Here is a 17,120-nt window from a genome sequence, read left to right on the forward strand (position 1 = left end):
GCAAGCAGGCAAAGAGCAAAACCTTCCTTCTTCCATGTTCTGTAGGCTTTCAGCAGAAGGTGTGGCCCAGATTAAAGGTGAATCTTGATTGCTGAACTCTTCCTCAGATAAAGTCACCTTTCAATAAGCAACTACATGGGACACACGTATCTTCACATCTTTTGCCATGTGGAGAGATCTATCCATACACATTCCCCCCAGAAGTCTTTCTCACCAATTTTCCAATCCTGCTCTTTCCAAGGCCCTCGCCAGCCAGTCAATTCATTGGCTAGAGCACATGAATCAGTGAACAACTGCACGTCTGGCCATTTCTCCTTACAAAGGAAATATATGGCCATGTGTACTGCCCGGAGCTCTGGCCCCTGTGAGGTCTTCCCTTCACTGGCGGTTTTCAGTGTCACAGCTGTGCACTTCTGGGTGGTGCCTCCACATGTGCTGGGCCATCAGTGAACCAGACTCTAGTCTTCTCTTCCTCAGTGAACGGATCATAGGGCACCCCAAGAGGCTAGAGATGCAAGCTTGGCAGCAGATGATCTGTTGGGGGAGGCTGCTCATTTGTTCCCAGCCACCCAGACTCCAGAAATAATCACAAAGAAATCTGTATTAATTGCAATACTGTTTGGCCAATCACTTAAGCATATTTCTGGCTAATTCTTATATCTTACATTAACCCATTTCTATTAATGTGTGTATTGCCACATGGCTGTGGCTTATCGGGTAAAGTTCTGTCCCGCATCTGGTGTCTGTCTCAGGCACAGCTACATGGCTTCTCTGACTTCGCCTACTTTCTCCCAGCATTCAGTTTAGTTTTCCCGCCTAGCTCTATTCTGATGTATCACAGGCTAAAGCAGTTTCTTTATTCATTAACCAATAAATGCAACACACAGACAGAAGGACTTCCCACACCAGTACTGTAATGGGAGTAGAAACCATAGGCATTCGGGCAACTTCTTCCTGTAACTTTCTCCTGCCTTTAGGACCTGCTCTAACTCAATCACTCTCTCTCTCTCTCTCTCTCTCTCTCTCTCTCTCTCTCTCTCTCACACACACACACACACACCCCACTTCCATTTGATAATAGACTGCTGTTGTGTATGTCCTACTTTATGACTTGGTGAGCCAGATAACACCCAGCTCATGATGGGCAGCTTAGGTTGCAGTGATGCCTTGCCAAATGTTCAGTTTCCACTAAGGCCCAATAGCAGGCCAAGAGCTGTCTTTCAAAAAAAGAATAATTGTCTGCAGATGAAGGCAGAGCCTTGCTCCAAAATCCCAAGGGTCTTTTCTGTGATTCACCTATTGGGGCTGCCAAAGGCTTCAAACAGCACACTCTCTGCCACTGACACCTCAAGTATCCTCAGGTCTTCTGGATTATATGGTCCAAGAGGTAGAGCAGCCCACACAGCAGCCTGGATCTGTTGAAGAGCCTCTTCCTATTCCAGACTCCTTGCAAAGCTAGCAGCTTTCCAAGTAACTTGGAATATGGTCCCGAGTAACAGACCCAAATGTTACTTGTATAGCAATTGCTTCACCTATTGAGCCACCTCTCCAGTCTCTAATCACCCCCTCCCATTTTGTAGTTAATTCTGACTTAACTTTCTCAATGCTGGTCATTTTTTAAAGTGGGATATTTATTTATGCTGTCTCTTTTGTTATGTTCAGTTATAAAATAGTAATAACTCGCATTTATTGGGAACTTACCATGTAGAAGTACTGGCTGCTAGCCCATCATTTAATCCTCACAATTCTGAAGCAGGCAGGTCTAAAGTATTATCTTACTATATACATGATCAAAAACAGGCATAGAAAAGCAACAGCTTCCCCAAGGTTAGGTCAACTCATACAAAATGACACACAGGTTCAAAATGCTGTACTCACTTTTACATGGGAGGGGGCATTATTCAACTCCATTGGCTTTCTGTCTAATAGGCAAATATGAGATCACTGGCTAAGTTCATGTGTCATTTTTTTGCTAATATTAATCATAACAACAGGGTATATGACTAATTCTTTTCTTTTGAGATTATTAATAATGTTGTTATCGAACATTTATTCATAATTACTTATTACATGCCAGAGCCTGCTCTAAAAGTTGGAAGTCTATCAGACGACAAACTAGTCTCAACCCCTCCCTCTGTGGAGTTTATGCTTTTTGGAGAGGTGCTAAGGAAGACGACTAACGTAGAGGCTGGAAACTTCTCTTTACAAGGCATTTAACACATATTTTAGATTTTGTTTTCAGACAACAGAGTTTATTCCACTATAGATCTTATTTTGCAGCTGGAAACCAATTGTTGGTCACAAACAAATGAGTACGTTTCTGTCAAGAAAGCTTTATCTACAGGTACTTAAGTTTGAACTGTATAATATCACGGAATGTTATGTTTCCTTCCTATCATTTACGAAAATAACCCCAAACTCATTCTTAGTTAAACTCATTCTTAGTTTAAATGTCTTATTAAACAGGCTGTGTATTCTACCACTCTTAATCTGATGAAAGGTACTGCTCTGTTCATATCTGACACAATATTTATATCCAGGTTTTGAAGTTTGATATGTGGGACTTGAAATATTTATTCTCTGAGATCATCTTCAAACCAACTGCAGTTAAAACTTTTAGTCAATCAGTGGTGGTGCAGGTCCTTAATACCAGTACTTGGGAGGCAGAGGCAGGTAGATCTCTGTGAGTTTGAGGTCAGTCTGGTCTATAGAACAAGTTCCAGGATAGCCAGGGCTACATGTCTAAAAAAACCAAAAAAAAAAAAACAAAAAAAGATTTCTCTTTCAGCAATACTCTAATAATCTAAATTCCCTGCTGAAAGACAGCTTTGAATCAACTTCTCCTCATACATATTTTTAAAATTAATTTTTTTAGTGATACAAGTAATAGGTTATGATATTTTCATATATTTGTATCATTGTATCTTGCTTATATTTACTCTTCCATGAATTCCCTTTCCTTCTTCCCCTCACTCTGGTCTCCAAATAGTCCCCTCCTAGTTCCATGTCTCACATGTATCATTTCAAGTCTATGTTCAATGTATGAGATGAAACATGAAATATGTAATTCTTTTCTTCTTTGATTGTCCTCTTATTTCCTCCTCTCTCTCCATTTAGCCTCCTCTACTAAAGTAGTGCCCTGTCTACTTTCATTACACAGGTGTATACACATACACACACATCCATATATACATAACCATATATACATGCATACACATAACCATATATACACGTCTATACACACATAACCATATACATGTATACACACATATCCATATATGCACACATACATACATATCCATATTGCAAGCATACACATATCCATAAACACATGTATACACACATATCCATATATACATGTATAATACATATCCATATATACATTCATACACACATCCACATATACACGTACACACACACACACACACACACACAATCCATACAATCCATATCATTTTACAGTCTAAATTCCGCAGAAGATTGCAAACATGCTGTTTGGTGTCCTCCATCTCTTTTGCTTAACACAATTATCTCTAGTTCCATTCACTTTCTTGCAAATGACAGAAATTCCTTTTCCTTACAGCAGAACAGATCTCTTGTGTATATATGTCACATTTTCTCTATTCATTCACGCACACAGTGACCTTTTACTTCCTTTATTCAGGCCCTTTCTCCTTTGAATACAGTTGAAGTTGTTAAGGGACGGGACACTCATTTGATTTCCCAACCACTCCAAGAGTCATCTGACTGTTCCATTTCCTACAGAGCACCCCCATGGTGATCACTGCAGCCTTCCTACCAGAGACTGACTACTTCTAGTAAAACTCCAGTGACACTAAAGGGTTTTGTTCTGTTCTGTCTGTGCTGTGGGATGAGCTTTCTGTATGTTGTGAATATGTGTTGCTCTCATTGTTTGATAAATAAAGCTGCTTTGGTCTTCAATAAGGTACGATAGAACCAGGTGGGAAAACCAAGCAGAGATACAGGAGAAGGGTGGAGTCTGGGAGACACCAGCCAGCTGCTGAGAAAGCAAGACGTGTACAAAATGAGGAGAGAAAGCAAGACGTGTACAAAATGAGGAAACAAATCACGAACCACCTGGCAAAACATAGACAAGAATTATGGACTAATTTAAATGTAAGAGCAAGCTAGTAAAAAGCCAAGCATTTGGAAGCAATATTAAGCCTCTGAGTGTTTATTTGGGAACTGGAGGGTGGGAGAGAAACTTCTAATTAGTGTCGTTTTGTTTTTTGGCTAAAATCTTAGCCTGGTTTTCAAGACAATACACTAAATAACTTTACCACCTGACATGGCACGTGAGATTTAGTTTTCATCCACAAGAATACACTGTTTCTGCCTCCTTCCTCCCCCACCCCCTGCCCTATACTCTTCCTCTAATTCGACCTGACTTCCAAGACCCTCCTGTCTATCTCTCCTCTACTGTCCCTTCCTAAGATGAGGAAGGGACTTCTAGTATGTTTCCTCCTAAGTACTACTATGTTAATCCCACACAAACACCGGAACTATCATTCCACTGAACAGTCATTTTCTTAGCCAAGCTAACAGAAATCTTGCTTGAGCAGAAGGAAAATGCTTCTGGGTCCTCCATAATATTTGGCACTCATCAGTGTTTGTCAATGACATCTAAAAGTCTAGTACTGACCATGCCTTTTAATGAAGTTCCCAAGGCTCAACAGAAATAAAAACAAATTTATGTAAATAAAATGCTTTGTAAATAAGAATGCCACTTACCTTCACCAGTATATCTTTTACAACTTGATTGCTGTCATTATGAACACTGATATAACTGGAAAAGGTCTCTCCCAAAAATATATTCCTAAGAAATGAAATAGCATTTTAGCCAGAAATTCCTTCAGTCCTTAAGAGAATCATTCTGTTCAAGTAAGAACTCCAGGTGGAAGAAAATTTACTGAAGGGTCAAGGAAATATTTCTTCAGTGTTCTTTATTTTCATTGGGCACTTCAAAATGAGAATGTAATTACACATGCTATAATACAGCTGTCAACTCCTACACAAATTTCTGGACATCCTGGGAATAATGGTCATTGTAATCAGAGCTGGCCTGTCATAAGATTTATATTTGAAAACACTACAAAATGTCATTTTCATTTTTTAAATAACTTACACTCTAAATCTAGACATTCCAAGTTAATCCATCTTGGAGAACTTTTCTATTATTTTCCTACTAGAATGACTACTGGTTTTACACTGTAAAGTTTTTTGAAAAAACTTGTATTAACTTCTACGTGTGCAGGTGTTTCCCCTGCAACTAAGTGTGCACACCACATGCATGCAGAGCCTGAGCAGACTAGAAGAATCCGATATTGAGGTGGTTTGAATGTAGTTGGCCCTATAATCTCATCGGGAATGATATTTTTAGGAGGTGGCTTTGTTGGAGGAAGTGTGTCACTGTGGGGCCAGGCTTTGATGTTTCCTATCCTCAGGATACTGTCCCATGTCACAATTGACTTCTTGTTGCCTACAAGATATAGGACTCTCAGCTACTTCAACACCTGCACGCCACATGTCCCACCATGATCATAATGGACTGAACCTCTGAACTATAAGTGTGCCATCCCAATTAAATGTTTTCCTTTATATGAGTTGTCATGGTGTCTCTTAACAGCAATAGGAACCCTAATTAAAGACAAATATCCTGGAATTGGAGTTACAGGCAGTTGTGAACAGCATTATGGATGTTGGGAATTGGACACAGGTCCTCTGGAAGAACAGTCTGTGCTCTTTTCTTTTTGGTTTTTCAAGACAGGGTTTCTCAGTGTAGCCCTGGAACTTACTCTGTAGATCAGGCTGGCTTCGAACTCACAGAGATCTGGCTGCCTCTGCCTCCTGAGTGCTGGGACTAAAAGCGTATGCCACCACTGCCTGCTCAGTGTGTGCCACCTTCCCAGTCCATACTCTATATAATTTTAATAGTTTTTACATCAATTCATTTCCAAGTTTCCAAGATACTAGTTTATGATCATACCTATTAGCTTAGGAAAAACAAAAACACAAAACCCACATCAAACCCAAACAATTCCTTTTTGTCTCAAATTCTTTCAGTTGTGAATATTTTTAATTTTAAATTCATTGATAATATAGAATAAGAGAAGAAATTTTAAAAGTTTGGAGTGGATTAGCTGATAAATCTGATAAATTCTATAGAGAGATAGGCGTGCGTTTGGAACGAGGCCCAGTAAGAAAGCTACTCTGAAAAAGTTAGCAGTGCTGGTAAATTCAACAAAAGGTACATACCAGTCACTACCAGTTTTTAAGACCTAGGGCTGGGGTACATTGACAGCGCTGTGGTAGAGGACAGAGTCACTGCAGGTTAAGACCTAGGGCTGGGGTACGTTGACAGCGCTGTCATGTACTGGTGGTGCTGGGTAGATAAGACCCATGGCTTTAGTTACAACACAAAGAACAAAGTTAAAATGCTATCATCATTTTAGAACCATTATCATTAAGAGCAATTTGTATGTGCTTTTACCATTTACTGCACAATCGGCACTTTCCTACCCCGCATACAAACATGACAGACAGCTTTTGGGTATTGCTGCAATCTTATGTAAATTGATTATTCTTACCCAAAATTTTGGGGTAAAGTCAACATTTCTCCCAACATTAAAATCTCTGCACCATTTACAGTTGAAGGATCATCTCTCATTAACTGGTTAAAGAGATCACCTGCAGCAAGAGAAAAACAAAATTCTAACATCTACCTTTAATGCCAGTTTCACTTATGTAAGGAAATGGGGACCAGTGGGCAGCTCAGTGGGAGAGCACTTGCCTAGTATTCACAATGTGACCGGGCAACGTTCTCCTCCATATTGTCTCAGCTGGAGCCATCTTTGATTTAACCTGAAACTGATTTCCCCCTTTTCTACACCAGTTGTGAAAAGTCCCATGGGATAGTCCCCAACCCTGTTCTAGAAACTCAGGGTTGAAAGCTCCAGCTAACTGCATGTTTTTGGCTTCTGTTAAACTGCTTGCTGGCTTTACACTTTCCCTTGCAATTGCCAAACAGGATGCAGTTTTTCTGTGTTCTCTGCCTTTCAAAGCTCCTTGCAGCATGGCATATGAGGCTGCTCTGTGAGAGTGTTTCTCTCCAGGCTGTTGCTGGTCTGCTTAAATCAGACTCTCAATTCAGACTTTGGGCTGAGAGGCCTTTGTTTCTCTAAACTGCAGCAATAAAGCCGTGGATTTGATCCCTAGCACCAAGGGCAGGTGGGTGAGGGAGGGTGTCATATTTCCTTTTAATCTGAACAAAAATAGTACTACAATTTTAATTTTTAACTTCTTCAAAACAGATACAACTGGGTGTAGTCACACAAGCCCAAAATTCTAGTACTTAAAAGTGGGAGGCAGGAGGTTTTGGGATTTAATGCCAGTCTCAGCTTCATGGTGGGTGCTAGGGCAGCCTGGGCTATAAGAATCTCTTTTTCAAAAGAAAAAAAAATGAGATATAATATTAATACTTTTCAATACTGTAGCACTGAAATTCAATATACATTATGATATAAGATGCCATTTCTAAATCTTTACTATCACAAAATTCATCTCAAAAAAATCTAGCCATGTGGTATATGCCTGTAATCACAGCATTTGGTAGGTTGGGACAAAGGGACTAAGCATTCAAGAAACTTTGGGATATGCAGTGAGACCCTGTTCCTCAAATAAAACAGAATTAAATAAAAAATTCTGATCTCACAGAGAATAGATGCTTCAAAAACAATGGAAAATGCTAGCCAAAGACATAAATGCACTTTAGAAACACCAATATTTTTGAAGAGAATGCTAATGCATATTTGAGCACACAAGTAACATTCTTAGAGTGTTAGGATATCAATGTATCACTAAAACTCTCTTGTTATCAGAAGATGACATCACCTTAAACTGTAGGTTACAAATGAGCCCATCTCTCAGATGGCCACCATTCACACGGTACAAATACAGGCAACACGGAATTCGGCAAATGTTAGTATAAGATCGGCAAGGGTAAGCCTCTTCCAAAATAATGTGGGCAAATCGTCAACCTTTCTTTACATACCAGGCAAGTCTTTCTCTTCACATGTTACAGGAATGTTGGTGAACAAAGTAGGCTTAGTCAGTCGCATCACTGTAAATTAAGAAAGACAGAATGTTTAAACTGTCGAGGTTAACGTTCAAGTCGACTAAACCATAAGACCAACATAATTATAATATTAAATATAAGTACTAGCACTATACTCTACAAGGTTAGTATTATTACCTCAATTATGTATACAAGGCAGACAATGCCTGCTAGAGGGACTTTGCACATCAAGGATAATATATAGTAAAATACATAGCGGCAGAACCTAAACTAGAACCAGATGGTTTCCTACTGTTCAAAGAGTATCCTCCAAACAGTTCTTACTTGTAAACTTGGAATCACAAAGATGAACTGTCTTATTAAAAATATCCCGCTGAAGTCAAGCAGGACTCTCTTCCAAATAATGTTAACCAACTGCTCAAGACATGACACGGAGTTGGTGACTACAGTCTTTACTCTTACTTTTTTTTAAAAGACTTATTTATTTATTTACATATTTATTTATTTTCATGTATATGAGTGTTTTGCCTGGATGTGTGTATATGTACATGTGGGTGTCTGGTTAGAAGAGTCATAAGGTCTTTTGGAACTGAAGTTATGGAAGGCTGTGAGCCACTATGACGGAATCTGGTTCCCACGGAAGGGCAGTCTATAAGTGCTCTTAACCTTTGAGCAATCTCTCCAGCCCCCAATCTTACTGTTAACTAGGAAAACAGAAACAAAAACAAGTAAAATCATTAACTATAACCTGAAGATGAACAGGTACCCTGCGGGAGGTATGTATATAATAGGTAGCCTTCTGCATTTTAAGAGCTAAAATTCAAAGCCCGTCTTCATTGTTCTGTCATTTAGAGAGGATTTCATGAAGCCTCCAAGGGCTCCCATTCTGCATCCTCCAGCCTTAGCCCTCCTGGAAGGAGGTGTGCACCGCAGCTCTATGCACCACATCACTGGGCAAGCAGAGTTACACAAAGAGCCCACTCCTTAAACTTTTATTGTTCTTGTTTGAAGTTTTGAGACAGGGTCTCACATTTTAGCCCGGGATGACCTGGAATGTGCCTGAAGCTCAGGCTAGCCTTGAACTTTAGATTCACCTGCCTCAGTCGTCCAAGTGTTAGCACTGTGGCCACAAGTCAGCACACCCAGTACATTCCACGAGTGTTTGAGATGATGTGTCACTAGCAGCACAGGCTGTCCTGGAATTCAGAGATCCATCTTCTTCTACCTCCCCAGTGCTAGGATTAAAGGAGTGCACTATGCCTGTCTCTCCTTGAGCTTTAAAACAAACTGGGTTTCAATGTACTTTTCTATAGAAGAGGACAAAATAAAATGTGCCAGTACCAAATGTATGTTTACCACCATCTCATGCCTTATAATAAATTAGTGGATCTCAAAAACTGAAGATGTTAGGTACAAAAGAGCAAGCCATATCTAAAAAAGCAAGGTTTAAGAAACTCTGACAGTGGGCTGGGAAGACAGTTCATTTGGTAAAGTGTTTGTGCAAGCATCAGGACCTGAGTTAGAACCTGGAAACCATGTGTAAAAAGTTGGGTGTGGTGGTGACACGTGGATTGTTGGCGCTTGCTGGCCAACTTGCACAGCCTACTTTGACAAGGGAGAGAGAAACCCAATCTCCATAAAAGCAAAGCAAACAAAACAACAAGCCAAAGTGGCTGGTGTGGAGGTGCCTAGACTGTCCTCTGGCCTCTTCATGTGCACACACAGGAAACACTGACAGAGCAACTAAAGGAAGCACTAGTTATTGGATGGTAATTTTATACTCATGTTTGAATGTTAAAGTAAGTTATTGGTCAAAAATATTCATTTTAGTTTTTATTAAAAAAAGACACATGTGAACTTTAGTTGAGAATCAAATATTCACTGGGTCACATCAGATAGTACTGGTACCTAGAGTGGGAACCTCAAAACACACCATTCACTACAAATCTTAGCTGAGGCAGAAGTCATGAACTAGTGAATTGGGCCTAGTGCAATTTGCATATTCATTTTGGTTGGCCAAAATTATTGAAACTAAGTAGATTCCCCTTCAGATTCAATGTCTTTTCTGCATTTTACAGCCTCACCTGTTTGGCTCTCAGAGGCATTCAAGATTGTAAACCCTAGATTAATTTGTAGTATTTTGTGAAGATTAATTATTAACTGAGAACTCATTTTGAAAAAAAAATCACATCTGTTATTTGTTAAGTTGGGAAATGAAGTTAGGTTTGTCTAAGACCACGTCAACGTTAAAACAAACAAATAAAAGCTTATAACTTGGATGCCTCCATAACCTTTCACTCTGAATTGTTTTTAACATCTACTTAAAGGCAGGTAGCTAATTAGGAAAAAAAATAGGATATGGCTGCCTCTTTCCTAGAGATCTGACTGCATTTTTTTCAAAGGCTCTCACTGATTTATCTTTCCATACTTATCTTTGTTTCCCTAGTATATTCTACATGTGACTAAGCAGTGAAATTTTGAAACAGTGGACTTACTTGCATACAGTATAGACATTGAATCTGAAGCAGAATCTCACTAGTCTCATAATTCTGGCCAAGCAAAATGAATATGCAATTGCACTTGGCCCAGTTCACTAGTTCATGACTTTGGCCTTTATGACCAGCTACTGGCAGAATCATCTAGTCCCAGGGATCCACATATGGCGCTAAGGTCAATTCCTAGAAGACCAGATGGGGAGAGTGGTGAGCAAAAGCACACCAAGCTTGATGACGTCAGTTCAAGTCCCAGGCCCTACATGGTAGAAGGAGAGACCCAATCAATCCCTGCAAGCTGTCCTCTGACGTCAATATACGCACTGTGGCGTGTGCACTCACATGCAAACATGCAATAAATAAATGTAACTTAAAAATAAAATAAAAGCCTTCTAGATTACAACAGTGGGTCTAAGTTCTCAAGCCTTGACAACCTCTTAAGACTCGTCTAGGTAGATGGGAAAAACTTTTCTCCTTTGGATCACTATGCTATTTGAAGGAAAGAAAAATCTATCTCTCAGTTTTTACTTTCATCGTTTTTCAGAGAAGTAGAAAGCAATTCATGCAGAGTAAGTCAGAAAAATTCAGATCTTCGGCATATGAAAACAAAGAAGCTCTTTTTAGCTCTTGGATTTAAAAACTGTTAATAGCCTCATTGTAACTTACATTTTTAGTTCTGTTATAAATGCTTCAAAATAACAAAACTATCCAACTTTTAACCCTTAATTGAAAACCTTGTGATAAATTCTGAAAAATACAAAATCAGACATACTGTATTAAGACTTAATCTTACACACATCCTGCATTATACTTAGGTGAGTTAAAAAAAAAAAAGCAAGAGACTTTAAGGATTCGTTAAAATTCAATCCATTCATTTAAAATCAATCAGTGGTGATAAATATTAGAACACTTTTTTTCAATTTTAGTACAGACAATAATTCATCACAGTTCACTTAAAAGAACACCAATGAACAGAATCTAGAATGTTTCTGACATGACTGACAAATCTTGGAATCATGTGACATTCATTTATATATTGAACACAAACTATATACATATCAGACAACTATTTCTTCACATTATAAAGGAACATCAAATTTTCAAAGTCACTAAAAATGCAGTGATAGTAAAATGAATTCATTTTATAATTTCAGTCCATATTCATTTCATTCAGAGTATTTTTCTGATAATCAGAATTCATTACATACTAAAAATAACACCATATTTATGCACAAATAAATTAATCTTCCCAATAAGAGATAATCTTTCTTTAAGAAGGCTTCCTACATATTCACAGTACATAATATCACAGAACACCCATATCTGGCCTAACTGTCTCTGGATGGTGGCGTTACACGAGGGAAGCTCATTGTGCCGGATGAGGCGACTGAGTTTTGTCCAAATGTCCTCCAGAGTCTGCTTGTTACAAGCACTGTATTCTAATGTCCATCTTGCTCTATGAAGGGAGTGCAATTGTAATGTCTTTAAACTAGCTTGCAATTCCTTAGACAAAGGAAAACTCTTTTCTGGACATTGCTTGCTGGCAAGTGAAACGCTCCAGGATCTCTTCCGGTGCTGTTTCCCATTTCCTGAATTGCTACCTGGAGTTCCAGAATAAGTCTGCTCATTCAGCACGCGTGACTGGAGCAAGTGCTGCATTTCCAAACTAGGTTGGAACTCCAGGAGATCTACTGTGCAATCATAGCTCTGTGACTTAACACTAGGTTCCGAAATGGCTAAGTACTCTTTTATACTCTCAGCGGCCTCTCTAGAAATGACTGGTGGTAATCTTTTGGGCTTGAGCGGCCGTTTGGACCCATCTTGTGGAAACCAAGGAATAAATCTTGATAGTGGGTGGGTAGGAAAGTCTTGGATTGCCTTTTCGGTAATTTTTGCCAGTTGTGTGGGATCTTTTTCATGTGGCCGATAATGTAGTATCACTTCAGTGGTCATTCTGCAGCACTCCATTAACTCTTAATGAAGAGGAAATTCCTCGGCCGAATTCTTCAGAGCTAGAATGTAATTTATTATTTACAAGACTGTCTTTCTGGTCAAATCAGAAGAAACAGGACCTAAAGTGGAAGTATTGCAAAGAATAAGATTTGGTAGGGACAGGCGGCATACAGACAGGCAGGGAGGAGAAACCAAAACCCATTCCCCATATGGTGGTTGTTAGCAAAGTGCTACGGCAAACGTGAATATAATCACAATACTTGAAAACCCTTTCTCACAACATTAAAGTGTCTGAATTAGATTCCAATGAAGATTATATCTAGCCTGAAAATACTGACAGTTAATATGTTTAACTAAGTAGATATAAAGAATTTTGAAATATTATCATTAAAATATTGATAATCATAGTCCCCAAACCGTAAGAGAAACAAAAATCTGGTGATTCTTACCACGTTATGTAATATTTAAAGTTGTGTGCATGGGGTGGGGGTGCTGGAGAGATGACTCAGTGGTTAAGAACACTAGCTGCTCTTCCAGAAGACTCAGGTTCAATTCCCAGCACCCACATGATGGCTCATGACCATCTATACCTCCAGCTCGAGTATTTGACACCCTCCTCTGGTCTCCATGGGCACTGAACAGACATGGTGCACAGACATAGACACATGTACAGACAAACATGTAGGAAAATATTCATAGAAATAAAGTCTTCTAAAAAACATTGTTAAAAAAAAGAAAACTGCGACTTCAAAATTAAGAAAACTGAAATTACTAGTTTATTTTTTTTAAATTTTGTTTTGTTTTAGTTTGTTTGAGACAAGGTTTCAAGAAACTGGCTATCCTGGAACTCACCACATAGACCAAGATCCACCTGCTTCTGCTCCCCTCTGCTGGGATTAAAAACATGCAACATCCTGCCCAGTTCAAAATTAGTAGCTTAAACAATGTATATAGGATAAAACTGATAAGATTATACTCTAAAATTTTATAAACCCTACCAACACAGAGGTAGAATATTCACTCTCTTTCTCTATAATAAACACCGAAAACATGAAAATGGATTAACTTTGCAGGTCAATCCAGATAGAAAATGGAGTTATGACAAAGTCTTCTTGGTATAAAGGTGGTATTTAAGTAGCATTTAGATGAGGTTTATGACTCCCGGAGCCAATGTATGGCTTCCTCACCAATGCCAAAGAAGAAGAACACAACACAGAAGTTCTCATGATGTCCCAAATTAAAGCAGTGACAGGAAGTTCCAGCAAAGAAGGCCTCGAGAATGAAACCGACCAGGATCTATCTGATCTACAAATTGGGCTTCCTAAGCAGTCCAAAGCTGAGTATAATATAGGCTCTTCTCACACACACACACACAATCTTCTACTCTCAAAACATGAGAGAACTAACTGATGCAGGCTCTTACACAGCCAGGATAACTATGCCCCACATTCTTTAAGTAACTGGTAATCATCACTTCTTGGCTTTCTGGCCACGATTAAGGATAAAGAATTAATGAGTTTATCTTTTTCTTCTTCCTTCTTTATATCTTTCATGGTAAGGTAGGGTATTGAGAATTCTTTTACTGTCGTCTGAACTTATTCAGTGATACACACAAGAGACAGCAAATTTTTGAAAGCTCTTTTTAGGTAAAACACATTGCATTTTCATCATTTTCATTCCAAGAATAACAAAAGGGACTGGGGATGTAGGTTACCCAGTAGAGTGCTTGCCTAACATGCACAAAGCCTTGTGTTTAAATCCCAGCATCCCATAAAACGGGGTATATTGTACACATCTGTAATTCTATCATATGGGAGGTGAAGGCAGGAGGACCAGGAATGTAAGGTCATCCTCATTTTCATTGTGAGTTGAGGTTAACCTGGTACAGCTGTGACCCTGTCTCAAAAAGGAAACAAGTGATGGAAAGAGTGAGAGAAGAGAGAAGGCTGAAGACACAAAGAGTAAAAAGTTATTATCCTAACATTTAACACATAAGAGAATGAAGTTAAATGTCAGTTTAAATTGGTATGCTTGAACAGTCGATATCAGTAAAACTAAACCCTGTGGAATTCTCTATTACCTAGCACAATGTGGAGAAAACAGTATCAATGAGGTTTAATATAAAGTTAATGTCCTGTTTGTCTGATTAAGTATTACTTACTAGGCATTTTGTGTTTCTAAAAATAAAGAATAATAACAAATACAACTCCCTATCTGTAGCACGAATAATAAAAACCCAGACATAGATACTGGAATTCAAACCGAAAACCAATGCAGCCAAGTCACTAGAAGTCTAACCTCTACCAAGGCTGTGTGACCGCAGACTAAGCCTCTCTCTCCTCCCCTTTTCTATCCCCTCTAATGTTGGTATTAAAGGGGTACGACTCCCTAGTACTGGGATAAAAGGTGTGAGGCACTACCACCTGGAAATTGTTTGTGCATTGATCTTGTGTAGCCCAGGCTGGCCTTGAACTCACAGAGATCTATCTGCCTCTGTCTCCCAAATCCTAGGATTAAAGGTGTGTGCCACTACTGCCTAACCTCTAGTGGTTTAGCTTTGCCCTTCTGATAGTTAGGCACGCACGCCTTCTTTATTAAAACATAACCTATCACTGGAATTTTTTGTAGTGTCAAAGTTGTGTGAAATCATACTTAACAACTAATATAAACTGTTAATAGTGTCAGAGTTGTCGGGCGATGGTGGCACACACCTTTAATCCCAGCAGAGGTAGGTGGATCTCTGTGAGTTTGAGGCCAGCCTGGTCTACAAAAGCTAGTTCCAGGACAGGCACCAAAGCTAAAGAGAAATCTTATCTCAAAAACAAACAAACAAACAAAAAAAATAGTGTCAGAGTTGTGTGAAATCACACTTAGCATCTAATATAACTTTTAAATTCATATAGACGTCGTCAGGCAACAGAGTGTCTTAGAAATATGAAGCAGGCCTTTTTGAATTATTGCCTCGATCTCTTACTAGATATGTTTTCTTGGGAAAGTTGCTAGACCTTAAAAGATAAGTAATATCGAGTTGACACACTAGATGTAACATTGAGATAATGAATATACAGTAAGTTCCTTTTATACACATGTAATCTATTTTAGTCTAGATCATGTGGAAACCTATGTGTCTCTGTTGTACTACCCAATGTTGCAAACTTTCTCAGCTCCACATTCAGGGACAGTCCTGTTCACTGCAGCCATCGCTACAAGATTGTGAGCTTCTGATATGTAAGATGCCCAGATGCCCAGATCACAGAGAAATGGGGAGGACATGCAGTATACCAAAAGGGATGGATGCCTTAAGGAAGGCAAGTCTAATTCAGTCTAGTTCAAATGTCTTGAAAGGCACTGTTTGCCTCATAACCATACATTCCAAAAGCAAGAACGTGCATTTGTGGTAGCAGAAAACATAAAGTTGAAAATATTTAAATAAAAGGTTTTTGATAAACAAATTTAAGGAATTCTGCCCTGCCAGCTTTCTTATGTTCAAATAAAATCATTAAAATTACTCAAAACTGCCGCGTACAGAAAATTAAAGTTCATAAGTGAGTCTGGATAAATTTCCCACAAATATGATACTACAGTATGATATAATTTGTAGTATATTTCAACAAATCTCAGAGGTATTAGATATAAATCCTTGGCATTATCACGCGCTATTTCCTACAAATAAGCGAAAGCCCGGTAACTTTGTCCTGTCACATGAACAGATCAAAGAGTAATAAAAAATTGCTTTAAATGCCAGCTGAAATTTACTCTGATTCACAGAAATCTCCCCAGCAGGATCGAGGCATGAGCTTCTATGGATAAAATCTGCTGTCTGCGGTAGCACAGACCACAGTGGAATTTAGGATTGTATTTCAATCTATAAGGCGCCCTCAATACCCAGCAAGAGGCGAGCCTTTTCGTGTTTAATGATAAGGCTTACATTGGAAATCTTTCAAATATTGAAGGGAGGGAAGGGGAGGGAGAAAAAAAAAGAGTAAAGAGACACAGGCTCGTAACAGCTTACCTTTTAGCGCCAGCAGGTGCTCCTGTTTCGGAGGATTCACTTCCATCTTGACAGGCACTTCTGATCAGTAGCTCAACCTTGGGTCGGAAGGAAACTGGAAAGCACAAGTCCCGGAAGACCCGCCGTCAAAGCACGCCCAACTTCTTTCTGCTCGTAATAACTTAAATCCTCTTTGCATTAAATCCGTTACGGCTCCAGTGAAAATCTCTTCACGAAGACCATTACTTCGTTCAGAATTACACAGGCTGACTTCAAAGAGCCACTTTTAGCAGACAATATACGGGCTTCCAAAACCGCGGTGTGTGGGGGGGTGGGGTGGGGTGAGGGAATACTCGAGTGGCATGCTGGGATTTGTAGTCTATTTTATTCAAATTTAGCAGAGTCGGGGGCGGGGATTAGCTGATTCCTTCAGTCTGACTCGTTTCAGTTCTGGGAGAAAAAAAATCATTACAGGAGCGGCACTTTCACCCTAAAATTTTATTCATGCCCTATCCGTTCTTTTTATTTCCTCTCTTCCCTCCATTTTTCGCAGGCACCTTCATGAAAAACAAAGCGTCCACGCGCAAGT

General features: G+C 39.2%; 2 protein-coding genes across 6 annotated transcripts in view; both read right to left on the bottom strand.

The window, feature by feature from the left end:
* Positions 1–16,695, bottom strand: part of Trappc13 (trafficking protein particle complex subunit 13) — a 33,324-nt gene extending 16,629 nt beyond the window's left edge. For all 4 annotated transcript variants that reach the window (XM_048442941.3, XM_048442940.3, XM_048442939.3 and 1 more), the window contains exons 1-4: positions 16,553–16,695; positions 8,072–8,140; positions 6,609–6,708; positions 4,753–4,837 (exon numbers count right to left, since the gene is read on the bottom strand). In XM_048442941.3, coding sequence (XP_048298898.1) covers positions 4,753–4,837; positions 6,609–6,708; positions 8,072–8,140; positions 16,553–16,598 — 300 coding nt within the window. In that variant the 5' untranslated portion in view covers positions 16,599–16,695. The remainder of the gene's footprint in view (positions 1–4,752; positions 4,838–6,608; positions 6,709–8,071; positions 8,141–16,552) is intronic.
* Positions 11,439–16,690, bottom strand: Shld3 (shieldin complex subunit 3). Of its 2 annotated transcripts, none has more exons than XM_048442943.3 (2): positions 16,553–16,690; positions 11,439–12,659 (listed from the first exon to the last, which is right to left on the bottom strand). In XM_048442943.3, exon 2 carries the CDS (start codon positions 12,553–12,555, stop codon positions 11,788–11,790), a length of 768 nt encoding a protein of 255 aa, XP_048298900.3. In that variant the 5' UTR covers positions 12,556–12,659; positions 16,553–16,690; the 3' UTR covers positions 11,439–11,787. The 2 variants fall into 2 exon arrangements, with proteins under 2 accessions (XP_048298900.3, XP_048298901.3); XM_048442944.3 differs by having other exon boundaries at positions 11,439–12,599; positions 16,553–16,689.
* Positions 16,696–17,120: the final 425 nt, after the last annotated feature.

This window comes from Myodes glareolus, chromosome 15 (assembly GCF_982192425.1).
Source record: "Myodes glareolus chromosome 15, mMyoGla1.1, whole genome shotgun sequence".
Classification (NCBI taxonomy): Eukaryota; Metazoa; Chordata; class Mammalia; order Rodentia; family Cricetidae; genus Myodes; species Myodes glareolus.